This window comes from Musca domestica, unplaced genomic scaffold (genome assembly GCF_030504385.1).
Source record: "Musca domestica strain aabys unplaced genomic scaffold, Musca_domestica.polishedcontigs.V.1.1 14, whole genome shotgun sequence".
Taxonomy (NCBI): domain Eukaryota; kingdom Metazoa; phylum Arthropoda; class Insecta; order Diptera; family Muscidae; genus Musca; species Musca domestica.
In genome coordinates, this window is record NW_026712192.1 from 2,075,605 (window position 1) to 2,089,288 (window position 13,684).

The window sequence follows — 13,684 nt, forward strand, 5'->3', positions numbered from 1 at the left end:
TATTATTATATTATATTATATTATTATTATTATTATTATCTAACGAATTATGATTATAATTATTATTACAAGGACAAACAGCGTAGATCGAAATGGGAACACAGACATGTTCCAAAAAGTTTGAATCAAACCCTTTGCTACAACAAAATCTAGTTGAATTCTTCATATCCACATTTGAAATTGAATTGATAAATAATGTTCATTCCACCAATGCTACTACTTCACTATCTCCCATATTTAAATAACGTTCCGAATACAATTTTCATTTGTCTTAACAAGTTGTTTTCATTATTTGTCTTTGTTTTTTTTCCTCTCTTTATTTGCAGTTTCACAGTACGTCGAACGCCACAGGAGCTCTAAAATCTAACAATATGGACTAACAGACAGACAAAAAATCCATAGTAAAAACAAACAAACAAACAATTCAGCAAAAAATAAATAGAAGAAGCTCATGAAAATATTTTGAAAACAAAACAAAAAGTCAACAACAACTACAGCAACAGGATTTCAATGTGGGCGAACGTGTCCCGATACACTTCGTTGGAGCAGCAAAGTGAATAACAAGAATTTGGACAACACAAAAACAGGAGCAGCAGCAGGGAGTCCGTCAATGAAATTAATTTTAATGAAATCAACAATTAAAGCTTAGGCGAAACCAATTTCAAAGAACAACATAATTGAAACAGCTAGGAAAGGGCTGGGGCAGCCAGTGATTTAATGCATCAAAGGAATTGCAGTATTAATTGAAATAAAGCGAAGCGGAACGAAACGAAACGAAACGAAACCTTCGAAACTATCGTTGGCATCTGTTTTGCATGTTTGCAGGATCTTGCCCCCTCCTCCTCCTCCTCCAAGCCCTTACTAATTGCCAGCTCTTATTAATCAAATGATTGGGAATGATTCAACACGAGACTGGTGTACAACAGAGGATTATGAATAATCTACACCAGACCCTGGCCACAGTTGTAACCGAGACAGTTGCTGCTGTGATGGCACCCTCCATTATGGACAATAGTAATTCTGTCCCTTACAATAAGCTGGTGACCATGCCGGTCACGAACACAAGCCACTCGGCGACGACGACCAACACGAGCATAGCAAACAGAACTAGTCTCAGTAGTGCGAGCAGTGACAGCATTATTGTCGGCAGCACCGCCACCAGCCACAATCTTTCACAGTCGCATCCTTACGACACATCGGGTCTAATTTATTGGAGCGGCGATGGTGGCGGTGGTGGTGTTGGTGTTGGGGTCAGTGGTGGAGGTGGCGGCGGCCTTGGCATTAGCATGAGAGATGAATTCAGTCCTGGTGGCTTTGATCCCTCCTTCGGTTACGATGCAGACAATTCAACCTATTTCTATCACAATTTCAATGGCAGCGATTTCTCGTTCAGCTGCCAGGACCGAGATCCCCTCACAAATCTCACCTATTGGAATCTCACCTGTGATACACCTGTGGATTATGTGGTACCATTGTATGGTTATTGCATGCCGTTCCTGTTAATAGTCACCGTTCTGTCCAATTCACTGATTGTCCTGATATTAAGCAAAAAGAATATGTCAACGCCAACCAATTTCGTATTAATGGGTAAGTTAATAAAGAGACATAGAGAAGAGATGTGCGAAACTGCAAAGGTGGGGAAGAGGGAGTAATGTTAAATTGATGGATTAGTTTATATGTGTGTGTATAGTTGGAATGTGGTTGTATTTAATATATCTGTGTTGAATGCCGTATGAGATGACTTGGTTGTATGACTTCGCCAATGAATGATGAAATCCTTGAATGAAATATTTCCGAGAGTAGGTATTCAGAGTAGTGGTGAGGCAGGTAATGGCTTGGCAAGGGCGGTTCAATAATCTTGTTCTTGCGAGTGAAATTCGTTATATGAACCCCGAACAAAATGGGAATGCTGAAATGAAATAATTTTGAGAGTATGCATTCAAGTTACTGAAGATACAGACAATTTTTGAGAAGAATGAATAAAATAATCTAAACAACCGGTTTGGCCTGCATATGTATACCCTCAGTCAATTTTCGTTTGGGAATTCGTACTATAAGGGTACAAAAAGTACTAAATTGTAATAAAAATTGAATAATTAGCATTCGACAAACGGAATGAGTATATTTAAATTTGGTATTAGAGTCACAGATGAAGTGCAGGATACATGAACCAAATGGTTTTAGAAAACTCCAATTTTAAGGTTACAAAAAACTCCAACATGTTACTAAACTTCTAAAATGGTATCATTTTGATATTATGTGAACCGATGGGACTAAAAAACCCTGAAATTTGGTATGAGAATCCGGGTTGGAAAATAAATTTGATATACGAAGGTGGTCATGGAATATGTACTTTGTGTGCGAACTATAATGGTACTTAATTTGAAGAGGTTTTTTTAGTGTGGTTGTAAGTTTGAGAACTGAAGTTGGTTTTTGAAACGTGTACAAAATTGTACGAAAAGTACATGATGGTACTATATTTTTTGGGAAGTAGTGCTGATATAAGTAGGTGTTTTTGGAAATGTGTACTTAGTGTCATAAATGTACTAAATTTAAATCTTGGTATTGGGGTTCCTGCTGATGGGTAGAGTTAAGAAAAACCTTTGAGTTTGGAAATTTGGCATTAAGATCAATTAAAGTGTGTAGCATTGAGAGTGGCAGGTGGGTTTGGAAATATATACTAAAAATTACTAAATTGTACTAAATTTAATATTTGAGTGAGAGATTGAATTGAAAGATCAAAATTTGTCATTAGGATAACGTTTTGTGCGGTATGGTTAACACATGGAAGCGGATTTGAAAATACATACTCAAAAGTACAAGAAGTACTAAATAGTATTACCTTTGGCATCTGGAAAAGGAGTCTTTGATGATGAGTAGGAAAGACAAACTAAAGTTTTTTATACCCTTCACCTAGGAAAGGAGGGTATATTAACTTTGTCATCCCATTTGTAACATACTTAAATATTCGTCGTAGACCCCATAAAGTATATATATTCATAATCAGCATAAAATTCTAAGTCGATTTAACGATGTCCGTCAGTCTGTCTGTCTGTCCGTCTGTCTGTCTGTCTGTCCGTCTGTTTGTTGAAATCACGATACAGCCCACATTATTTGACGTAGAGCGCCAAAATTAAGTAGAGCAATTTATATTGTGTCTAGGATGGTTGATATTGAAAATAAGATATATTGGTCCACGTTTTGGTATAGTCCCCATATAACTGTACCTCCCGATATTCGGTGTTTTGATGGTTTTTGCCACATTTTTTCACGGATTTCTCTGAAAATTGGTAGTTGTAGGTCATAATGGGTCCCAGTTCGTGTGGCGGAACTTTGCATGTATAGGTCAACGATTTGGTATAGGCCCCATATAACGGTACTTCCCGATATTCGGCATTTTGATGGTTTTTGCCACATTTCATCGCGGATTTGTCTAAAAATTAATATTTGTGGGTCCTAATGGGTTCTAGCTCCATTGGCGAAACATTGTATGTATAGGTCCACGTTTTTGTATACCCCCACATAGCTGTATTTCCCGATATACGGTATTTTCATGATTTTTGCCACATTTTCCCGCGAATATGTCTAAAAATTGGTATTTGTGGGTCATAATGGACTCTAATGTTGCCTTTACCCTAAGGTGGAGAGTATTAAAAATTTGGGCCGGCCGAACTTAATTTTTTTTTACTTGTTTTTTTTTTTCAAATTTCAGCAAAACATGTACCAAAAATAATTGATGTAAGGAGGTGGTTTTCGAAATGTGTACTAAGGGTAAGAAATATACTAAATGGTACTAAATTTAGTACAATTCCGTTTTGAGTGAACGGAATAAGCTAATAATAAGAACTGTTGGTATTGGGGTCAATGTTAGCGATAAAGATGTGGTTTCGGAAATGCATACTATAAATGCACGAAAAAATCGAAATAGTACTATATTTAATACAATTTGGTATTTGTTGAACGGATAATGCTTGAAATCTGAAATTCAGTACTAGGGTCGCTTTTCATGTGTAGCCTGAAGATATGGAGGTAGTTTCGGAAACGTGTACTAAAATTGTACGAAATATACTGAATAGTACTATATTTGGTATTAGGTGAAAGGATGGAGATACAAATCAGAAATTTGATACTTAGAATACTGATGGTATCTGTGTTTGAGATTTTGCGGTGGTTTGGAAATTCATCCTATATTTGTACGAAAAGTACTAAATGGTACTAAATTTGGTATTTGTCGAAGTCATAGGGCTGGAATCCGAACAATTGATATTGAAGTCTTTTTTTGGTATCTGGAATTGAGATATGAAGGTGGTTTTGTATTTTTAATGTACGAAAAGAACTAAATAGTATTTTTGGTATTGGGTGAATTGATGGAGCCGGAATCCTTGGAATTTGGTATGGATGTCAGAAGGATCTGGTTAGGGATATACATACTTCATTTTTTCTATATGGTACTAAATTAGATAATGGGCGAAATTAAAGAGCTGAAATCTTGAGATTTGTTACTAAGAGTCACTGTTGGTATCTGATGTTGAGATTGTCTTGAAAGTGGATAAAGCTGAAATTCCGAAATTTGATATGAACATCACTGTTGTTGCCCGTTTTTTGAAATTTTAGAATGAGTAAAATGCAATAAAAATCGAACACTAATTTACAATTCTAAACGAATAATTGTTAGTCAAAAGTTTAGCCAGAAGGAGTGGACGGAAATGTCTTGTGCTAGAGGAAATATTGGAATATTTGAAGCATACAATGAATCATATGCCTATTTAGCATTTGGGGAAGGTACCAGAATGAGATGCAATATACATATATACATATATTATATCCACACCTGATTTTGCTTTAGTAAAAATATCGGAATGTGTGAAATTTTATAAGAATCGAAGCTCAATTCGCTTTTTATGATATACCATAGTATGGTATATACACCTAAGTCTGTTTTTACACGGTAGATTGGTTCCAGAAGAAGCCGTGTAAAAAAAACCGTGTGAAATAAAAAAAACATTGATCTTATACAAAAATGGGTGATTTGTTCCTAATCTCTAAAACCTATTAAAATTAGTGAAAAACAAGAATTTTTAAGAACAAGAATTTATGTTTATTTTATTAAATCAAATATATAATGCTTATTTTCACAAGCATAGTAATTAATATAATAAAAAGATATGCACTCTAATCTCTAAATATAAATTAAATGTATGGCAAGTTCAGGAACAAAAAAACTATGTTGTGAAAAGAATAGGTTATTCAATTTTTAAGGTAAAAAATAAAATAAAATATAATAGAATAACTATCGATACTATCAATGGCTTCAGACTTTTTTCTTTCATAAAAACTTTTTTGTAATATGAACATACTTCGCAAAAATTAAATTTGACAAAAAAATTTAAGTACATAAAATTTAAAATCGTGCTAAATGGAATAAAATCGTGTAAAAAATTAAAAATATTTAATTTTCAAACCGTGTTATATGAAAACCGTGTACAAAAAGACCGTTTAAAAACAGACTTAGGTGTATATTCTTAAGCAGCATAAAATTCTTTGTCGATTTAGCAATGTCTGTCCGTCTGTGGAAATCACTCTAGCTTCCGAACGAAATGAAGTAGGTTGATAAAATTTTACTCAAATTTGTATTATATCTGCAGGATTTTTGGTATTGAAAATGGGCTATGTAGGTCCACGTCTTCGTATAGCCCCCATATAACGGTACCTCCCGATATGCGGTATTTTGATTATTTTAGTGACATTATTAATCGGAAATGTTCAAATTTGGTATTTGAAGTTCGTAATAGATACTACGGCCTAAGATAGAAAATGGTCCATGTAGGTACACATCTTCGTATAGCCCCCATACAACGGTATCTCCCGATATTCGGTATTTTGATGATTTTAGCGGCAAAATTTACCGGAACTATTTCAAATTTCGTATTTGAAGATCCTTATGAGTACTACAGGTTATGACAGAAAATTGTCTATGCAGGTTCACGTCTTCGTGTAGCCCCCATATAACGGTATCTATCTATATTCGGTATTTTTTATGATTTTAGTGACATTATTCACCGCAATTGTTGCAAATGTGGTATTTGAAGTTCGTAATGGATACTAAAGCCTATGACAGAAAACTGCCTGCACAGGTCCTCGTTTTATAACCCCCATGGTACCTCCCTATATTCGGTATTTTGATGATTTTAGCTACATTATAAACTGATTTTTTTCAAATTTCGCATTTGAATATTGTAGTAGCTTGTGACAAAACTCGCCTATGTAGGTCCACGTCGTTGTATAGTCCTTAACAGAATTTTTATCGTTTTATATTTTTTGAAAATTGCCAAATTTTTACCAAATGGTGGAGGGTATCCAAATTTCGGCCCGGCTGAACTTACAGCTTTTTTACTTGTCTTTAATCAAAATGTTGACCTTTTATGGATGAGGTACAGGAAGGTTCACAGCAGATCTTATATTAATAAATATATTGAGATTTGTGAAATTTGAGGACAATCGGAATTAATTTCACATTTTGTAAAAGTTATAATTATTCCAAATTTGTGAGAGTGGTACTTAATGGTGTAGACCGCCATTGTCCATTTTTGCACCTGACAAAAATAAAGGGGTTTGCAAAGTTTGCACAAAATCGAATGATCCTTTCTCTTTCTACGAGGAAAACTATTTTCTTTGAAAATTTAGAACTTTTGTAGGGGAAGTACCAGAAGGAGTAGACCGATATTGCCCATCTCCGAACTCTATCTAAGTTTGATATATTACGATGTACCAAGTTTGGACCAAACGGGCACTCCCTTCGAGAGTTAACGTGCGCCCCAGCCGATTTCGTAATGTGTACTATCCCCTCCAATACTAAACTGTCTACATGGGTATTCGCTTTCGTTCAGGACAATATGAGGAAACCTCACCACTGTTCGGATTTTTAATGATTTTAGCCACATTTTAACGAACTTCTTTAATACATAACATTTCCCAATTTCCAAACTTATAGAAAATTTTTCAAAAGTGTTACTTTGTAAATAGTGAAGAATATTAAAAGTTCGGTCTTTAGAAAGTAAATAGTCTTCTACATGTTCAGAAGGGTAATAATTCAAAATGTTGACACCTTAATAAGGAGGTACAAGACAGATATTGCTAATTTTTGCACCTGACATGTGCGGCACTTCAACCAAATCGAATCCTATTATCGTTTTCTTTAAGAGACCCTAGAACTGTAATATATATCTATAGATATATTGGAATATGAGAAGTGATAAAATTGGACAATTGCACTGCTTTTTATAAAGGTAAAAAATTTTAAAAATGGTCATCCTTAGAGGACCAGTTTCCAAAGGACGTACCACACAGAACCTTAGCTGATATAAAGATAATGATGTGCAAAGCTTTAACCAGGTTTATTTAATTAGTAATTATGCCTACAGAAAAGATTAAAATTATTCCTTTAAGCGAATTAATTGCTGGACAAAACAAAGTGAACCTAGCCATGCCTGTCCGCTTGTATATTTACCTGGCAAGCTGGCTGATTAAATTAAATTTAGGTCAAGTACTCCACCAAAGATTTCAAAATTTTCCCAAAAAAGCAATGTAAAAGCCGGTTTGACAGAAACTTTGTATATGTTGTTATTTTTCATCACATTAAGACAAGGTTAAAAGATAGATCAGACTGGCCCACTTCTTTTTGCGCCTGCAGAAAATATTTCAGTTAAATCCTAGCAATACATAACCTCAAAGGTTCATATCACCTATCAACACAGTCTTTGTGGACTTACTTGCATCATACACCCAGTTTATAATTTTTGATCCAGCTTCCAGCATCCATTCCCAATATCTAAATTTTTTTAGTCAATCATCTCCATTTTTTGCACAAAAATTAAATAATTTTTAGCTCAAATGCTAAACAAACAACGTCTCTTCCAAATTTAATTTTAAAGCAACAAGAGCACAATATTCAAATTATGATATTCTTTTAACGCTTTGGGCCATGAGACATGATAAAATGATTAAATTAACTGCAACAAAAACAACAACATCGGCCAGCTTTACATAGCGATGATGTCGTCAATTGTCAGAAATAAATTGTTAAAACAAAATAGAAAAAAATAACAAAAACACCAAAAAAAGTTTCAAACATCTATACACAAATATTTTAAATTGGTATTTCTATTATCATCAGCATTGTTCTTTTATTGTTTGAATATTTTCTGAAATGCTCCCTTAGCATTGTTTTCACTTTTTTGCAATTTTTTCTGCTGAAAAATACAATACACCCTCCAAGTGTCAGCAATTTGAGATAATTTTTCTTATATTCACAGCATTTCGATTATCTTTAATTTTGTTTATTTATTTTATCGAGTTTTCAAGCGTAATGTTTTAAAGTTTCCAAAAAATTTTTAAAAATTGTTTTGATAGGGAAGAAAAATTAAATTTTTAAAATTTTAAAATTTTTTGATATATTTTTGATTTATAGCCCACATCTAAAGACAAAACTTAAAATCATTCACACAATCATTTTGGTGCAGTGGTTATAATATCCAGGTTTAAGGGCTCGAACCAATGCCTATTTTATTTATTTATTTTTATAATTATTATTCGTTGGGAGGTGTATCCTAACAAAATCCATCCTATTTCAGATATATGGGAGCTACATCTGAACCGATTTTCATCAAATTTGAGACTCTCGCTTTCAGGCCGAAGTCGAGAATATTCCACAAATTTTGTGTTATATTTCCTCGACCTTTCTTTGAGTTGACGCCTGAAAGGTTTTAAAAAATTCATTTGGAAAATGTGGCCAAGACCTCCCGTGTAAATAAAACCAGGGAGTATATTTTAAGTGCTGCGCCAAAAAGTCGACCTATATAGCTAAGATTTTGTAAATAGCATTTTTACATAAAATATCAAAATGCCAAAATTTGGCGAAATTAAATGGAAAAATATCCGGAACGTAAAAAACTTGAAATTAGAGTTATCCTTACATGGGAAATATTCGAAAACGTGAACCGATATGACCTATTTTCTGTACCTTCAAATCTCTATCCTAAATGTTGCGAAATAAACCTCAAACTAAAGAGGTCCCTTTGTAAATCGTCAATACTACACAGGGTGAGATAAAAGAACTGCAACATTTTTATATCCTTCACCTTAGTATGGAGGGTATATTGAGTTTATCATTCAGTTTGTAATACCTCGAAATATATTATTCTAGACCCCACAAAGTATATATAATCTTGATCACCATAAAATTCTATGTCGATTTAACGATGTCCGTCCGACTATCCGCCTGTCCGTGGAAATCACTCTAGCTTCCGAACGAATTGAAGTAGATTGATAAAAGTTTACTCAAATATATGTTATGTCTGCAGGACTTTGGGTATTGATGTGATGTAGGTCCACGTTTTGATACAGCCCCCATATAACGGTACCTTCGGTATTTTGATGATTTTAGCGACATTATTCACCGATTTTTTCAAGTTTTGCATTTGAATATTGTAATGGCTTATGACAAATATTATCTATACAGGTCCATGTTGTCGTATATACCCTAATATAACAGCTAGATTCGGTATTTTTAAGATTTTTACAGAATTTTTAAAGGATTTTATTGTTTTGGAGAATTGCCAAATTCGTTCCAAATGGTGGAGGGTATTCAAAGTTCAGACCGGCCGTACCTACTTTTGTTGAATAAGAGCAACAAATTTCGGAAATAGCATCAAATTCTAGAATAAGTTTAAATTTGTTCCATTTGGTCATCTTTGGCACGAATTTGGCTCTGCGGTATTTTGGCCCATTCCCGGCGAAACGCTTACTTAAGGTGATCGACACTTTGTGTGGGGGTAAATACAAATGTCATTTACCTGATCTTCGAAAAATAACAATAAATGCCGTGAGTCAAAAACAATTCTGTTGGGCCGGATAAATTAAATATCCGGTATTGGGAAAACTTCCATCATCGTGCTGGACCTTTGCCAAAAAATCCAGACCACCTTCAATGATGTACGATGCCATGGCCATTGTGTATTTTAGAATTTGATAAAAAAAATCTCATGGCATACGTTATCAAGCAGGCACTGGGTTTCGCTTACTTCTGTTGAGTCTTTTAAAGGCATTCTAGTTTCATCCTTTTTATACCGTCCATATATCGATATAACGAGGTCCGTCTGTCTGTCTGTTTAAATCATGATACAGCCCACATTATTTGACGGAGAGCTCCAAAATTTTGCAGAACACTTTGTATTGTGTCTAGGATAGTTGGTATTGAAAATGAAATATATCGGTCCTCCTTTTGGTATAGCCCCTATATAACGGTATCTCACGATAGTCGATATTTTGATGGTTTTTGCCACATTTTTTCACTGATTTGTCTAAAAATTGGTATTTATAGGTCTTACTGATAGTTGTAGTTTAAAGTGGAACATGTTTGTATTCAGATACATGTATCCATATAAAAATATTTTCTTTAGCCAATGTCGGAGGGTATTGAAATTTCGGCCCGGCCAAACTTAATGTTTTTTTACTTGTTCGTTATATTTTAGAATCCTTTATAACCCTTCCGAATTAAATCGTTTTTACGTTTTTACCCTTAATTTCCTCTCAAAATACCACCCTTCTTTTTGGGTATTAAGTCTGGAGGCAGAGAGAACAGCAATAATAATAATAATAATTTGAGAATTCAACTTAATATTTTAATATTCATGAAGATGACAAAAATACACAAAGGAAAAATATATATTTTTAGCGAAAAAAAACTCTCTGGGGGCGGGATGCTTATGAGCTGCTACTGATGTCTCAATTGTTGAGGATGGCAATAATGGAACTTATTTATTTGCTGTTTCTTCACAAAACCATTGTCATGGGTGTGGTGGGGATTTCTCTGGGGAGAAAGTAACTAAGAGCCCTCTTTCCGCTTAAGATGCCATTAAAATGTGTCATTGCTCCTAGCCATATGAAATAAAATTATTCAATGATACCAAATGCTCAAATGATGGTGAATGAGGGGGGCGGGGTGTAAGAAAAAACATAACTGAAATGTAATTTATTAATGTTCTGTGAATTCATCATTCAGCAGACTTATTATTATTGTTATTGGCACTTCCAGAAATGAAATCAAAGAACAAATCAAAATCACAATGAATTATGATGATATGCCATTGGAAATGATGTTTGCTCTTCTCTTTGCTTTGTGTTGCCGCCCCTTCGCAATGGAGGGTTGTGAAATTGCTTCCGTTGCTTCTCACTTCTCAAACAGTGGAAGGAAAGTATTTATTGAATTTCTTTGTAAGTGGAGGGCTTTACAGCCAGCCAGCAAAAGCCACCAGCCAGATACCCAACACCACCAAAAGATAGCAAAACAACTCTGGGTCAATCAGAAAATCCTCAACAGATAACTGAATGATTTTTGTTCTTCTTCCTCTTTGCATAGCTTTACTTTAATATCGGAATAATAATAATACCTTCTCCTCCTTGCCAATAACCTTTGACATAAACGTTTCTTAAGATATTGGCTGCTTGCCATACAAAGGGTCTTTTGCAAAAAAAAAAAAAAAAAAAACAAGTAAGCAAAGGCTATAGTCGTGCGGGACCGACCATGTGATACCCTACAACGAAGTCTCTTTATATCCAAATCCATTTTGGAAGATTTAGTTTTTGAAAAAATGCAAAAAAACCCTGGCCAGAGGTTACCCTTAGGTTTTTGACCCGGGGAATTTGACCAATATTTGCGCAATCCGTAGTTTTGTGAAGTATTCAAAATAATTGCACACGAAACGTAGAGTTGGGGGGTGTAAAAATTTAGAAAATTTAAAATTCAAAATTGTAAGTCAAATTGAAAAAATCGCATGCTATAAAAAAGATAGAAATGGAAAACATGAAACAATAGATATAACTTTTTTATTGGTATATTATCCCGCGATTTTCTTAGATTTTATCCTTTTCTAGCAAGAGACCATTCCTAATTGATGGGAATTGTTCTTGATTTATAAGCAGAATAAATAAGATAAATTCTTTTACATATGTTCTGTACCTATTTTGCTATATATCCGATTTCTTGGCTATTATTTTTTTTATTTCGTGTATCGATTACATGAATGGCGTTCAGATTAAAGGGTACGAAATTTTTCCATGGATTTAAATATAAAGGGGGTTGGCATGAAAAATGTAATGGTAGACTATATAGTAAATATGTTATTTATATATTCAAACATACCGAAGAATGAAATCTTAAGAGGGTTCGATGCTTTTCCTGCAGTTTAAACTTCACATTGTAATATCTGTGACAAATTTGGGCCATATTGGTTCACGTTTAAATCTATCTACAGGGTTGCCCATATTCGAAGGACTCATGTGTTTTAATGTTAATCAATGTTAATCATTTAATTTGTTCCAAATAGATTTGTTTACATCATTTTTTTTATATGATCTCTCTCAAATGGCCGCCTCTGGCGTTGATGACGTATTGTGCCCTTTTTGCTGCATTTTCTATCGTTTTTGCCAACATTTCGGCCGGAATAGCGGCTATTTCTTCACGAATGTTGTCCTTGAGCTCTTCTACGGTCCTTGGCTTGTTAACGTAAACCTTTGACTTCAAATATCCCCACAAGAAGAAGTCAGGCGGCGTCAAATCGGGCGAACGCGGTGGCCTGTCCAAATCACCACTTTTTGACATCAAACGGCCCGGAAACAAATTCTTCAGAAAAACGATTGTTATGCGACTTGTGTGCGGTGGAGCGCCGTCTTGTTGAAACCAGAACTGCCTCATACGCTTTCGACGAATAATTGGCATTACAAAATTGGTCATCATGTCGCGATAACGCTCCTGATTGATGGTAACAGCATGGTCATTATCATTTTGGAAGAAAAACGGCCCAATGACCGTTTTCGCATTAACGCCGCAACAAACTGTGACTTTTTCGTCATGAAGAGGCACTTCTTGAATCTAGTGAGTATTTTCAGTGGCGTAAAAACGGCAAGTTTACTTATATGCGGTCCCATTCAATGTGAAATGGGCTTCATCGGACATGATAATTTTGTACCAAAATTCCTCGTCATCTTCGGCCATTTCGATGACTCTTTGGGCCCATTCCAATCGACGAGGCTTGTCGGCAGGCAACATTCTTTGCGTCAATTGAATTTTGTACGGGAACAAATGCAAATCAATGCGAATAATCCGTTGTAAATTGGACCGAGCCATGCCCAACTGCTGAGAACGGCGTTTTTGGGATGTTCTTTGGGACCTCTCAACACTGGCTCGTACGGCAGCGATATTCTCTGCCGGTCGCCTTGGTCGACTTTTATATGGCCTCTTCGGATTAGAAAGAGCCTTACCAGTCGAAATTTTTTCGTATAAACGCTTAATGGTGTTTTTAGAAGGCGCACTTCTCACATTTTTTAATGTTTTAAAAGCACGTTGAGTTTTCACAATTGACTTCTTCTGTTGAATGTAAATTTCAACTATTTCAGAGCGCTCGCGTGCCGTGTATTGGTTCATGGTAAAAATCTGCTTGGACTGACGCTTCAAACGCGGTATGTCATTAAGCGATGTGACATCTCTGTCAAAGTTATGACGTTGCCAGATGGGTCCGTCGAATATGGACAACCCTGTATGGGAGCAATCGGTTGAATTTCGAAAATTCACTCCATTTGGGCTAATGTTAGCTATTTGGTGCACAATAAACTTGAAATCGAATAATGA

At 35.0% G+C, this 13,684-nt stretch overlaps 1 protein-coding gene across 1 annotated transcript in view; it reads left to right on the forward strand.

The window, feature by feature from the left end:
• LOC131801037 (uncharacterized) overlaps positions 1–13,684 on the forward strand; it is a 319,586-nt gene that overhangs the window by 300,461 nt on the left and 5,441 nt on the right. The window contains exon 4 of the mRNA XM_059118997.1: positions 327–1,587. Coding sequence (XP_058974980.1) covers positions 897–1,587 — 691 coding nt within the window. The 5' untranslated portion in view covers positions 327–896. The remainder of the gene's footprint in view (positions 1–326; positions 1,588–13,684) is intronic.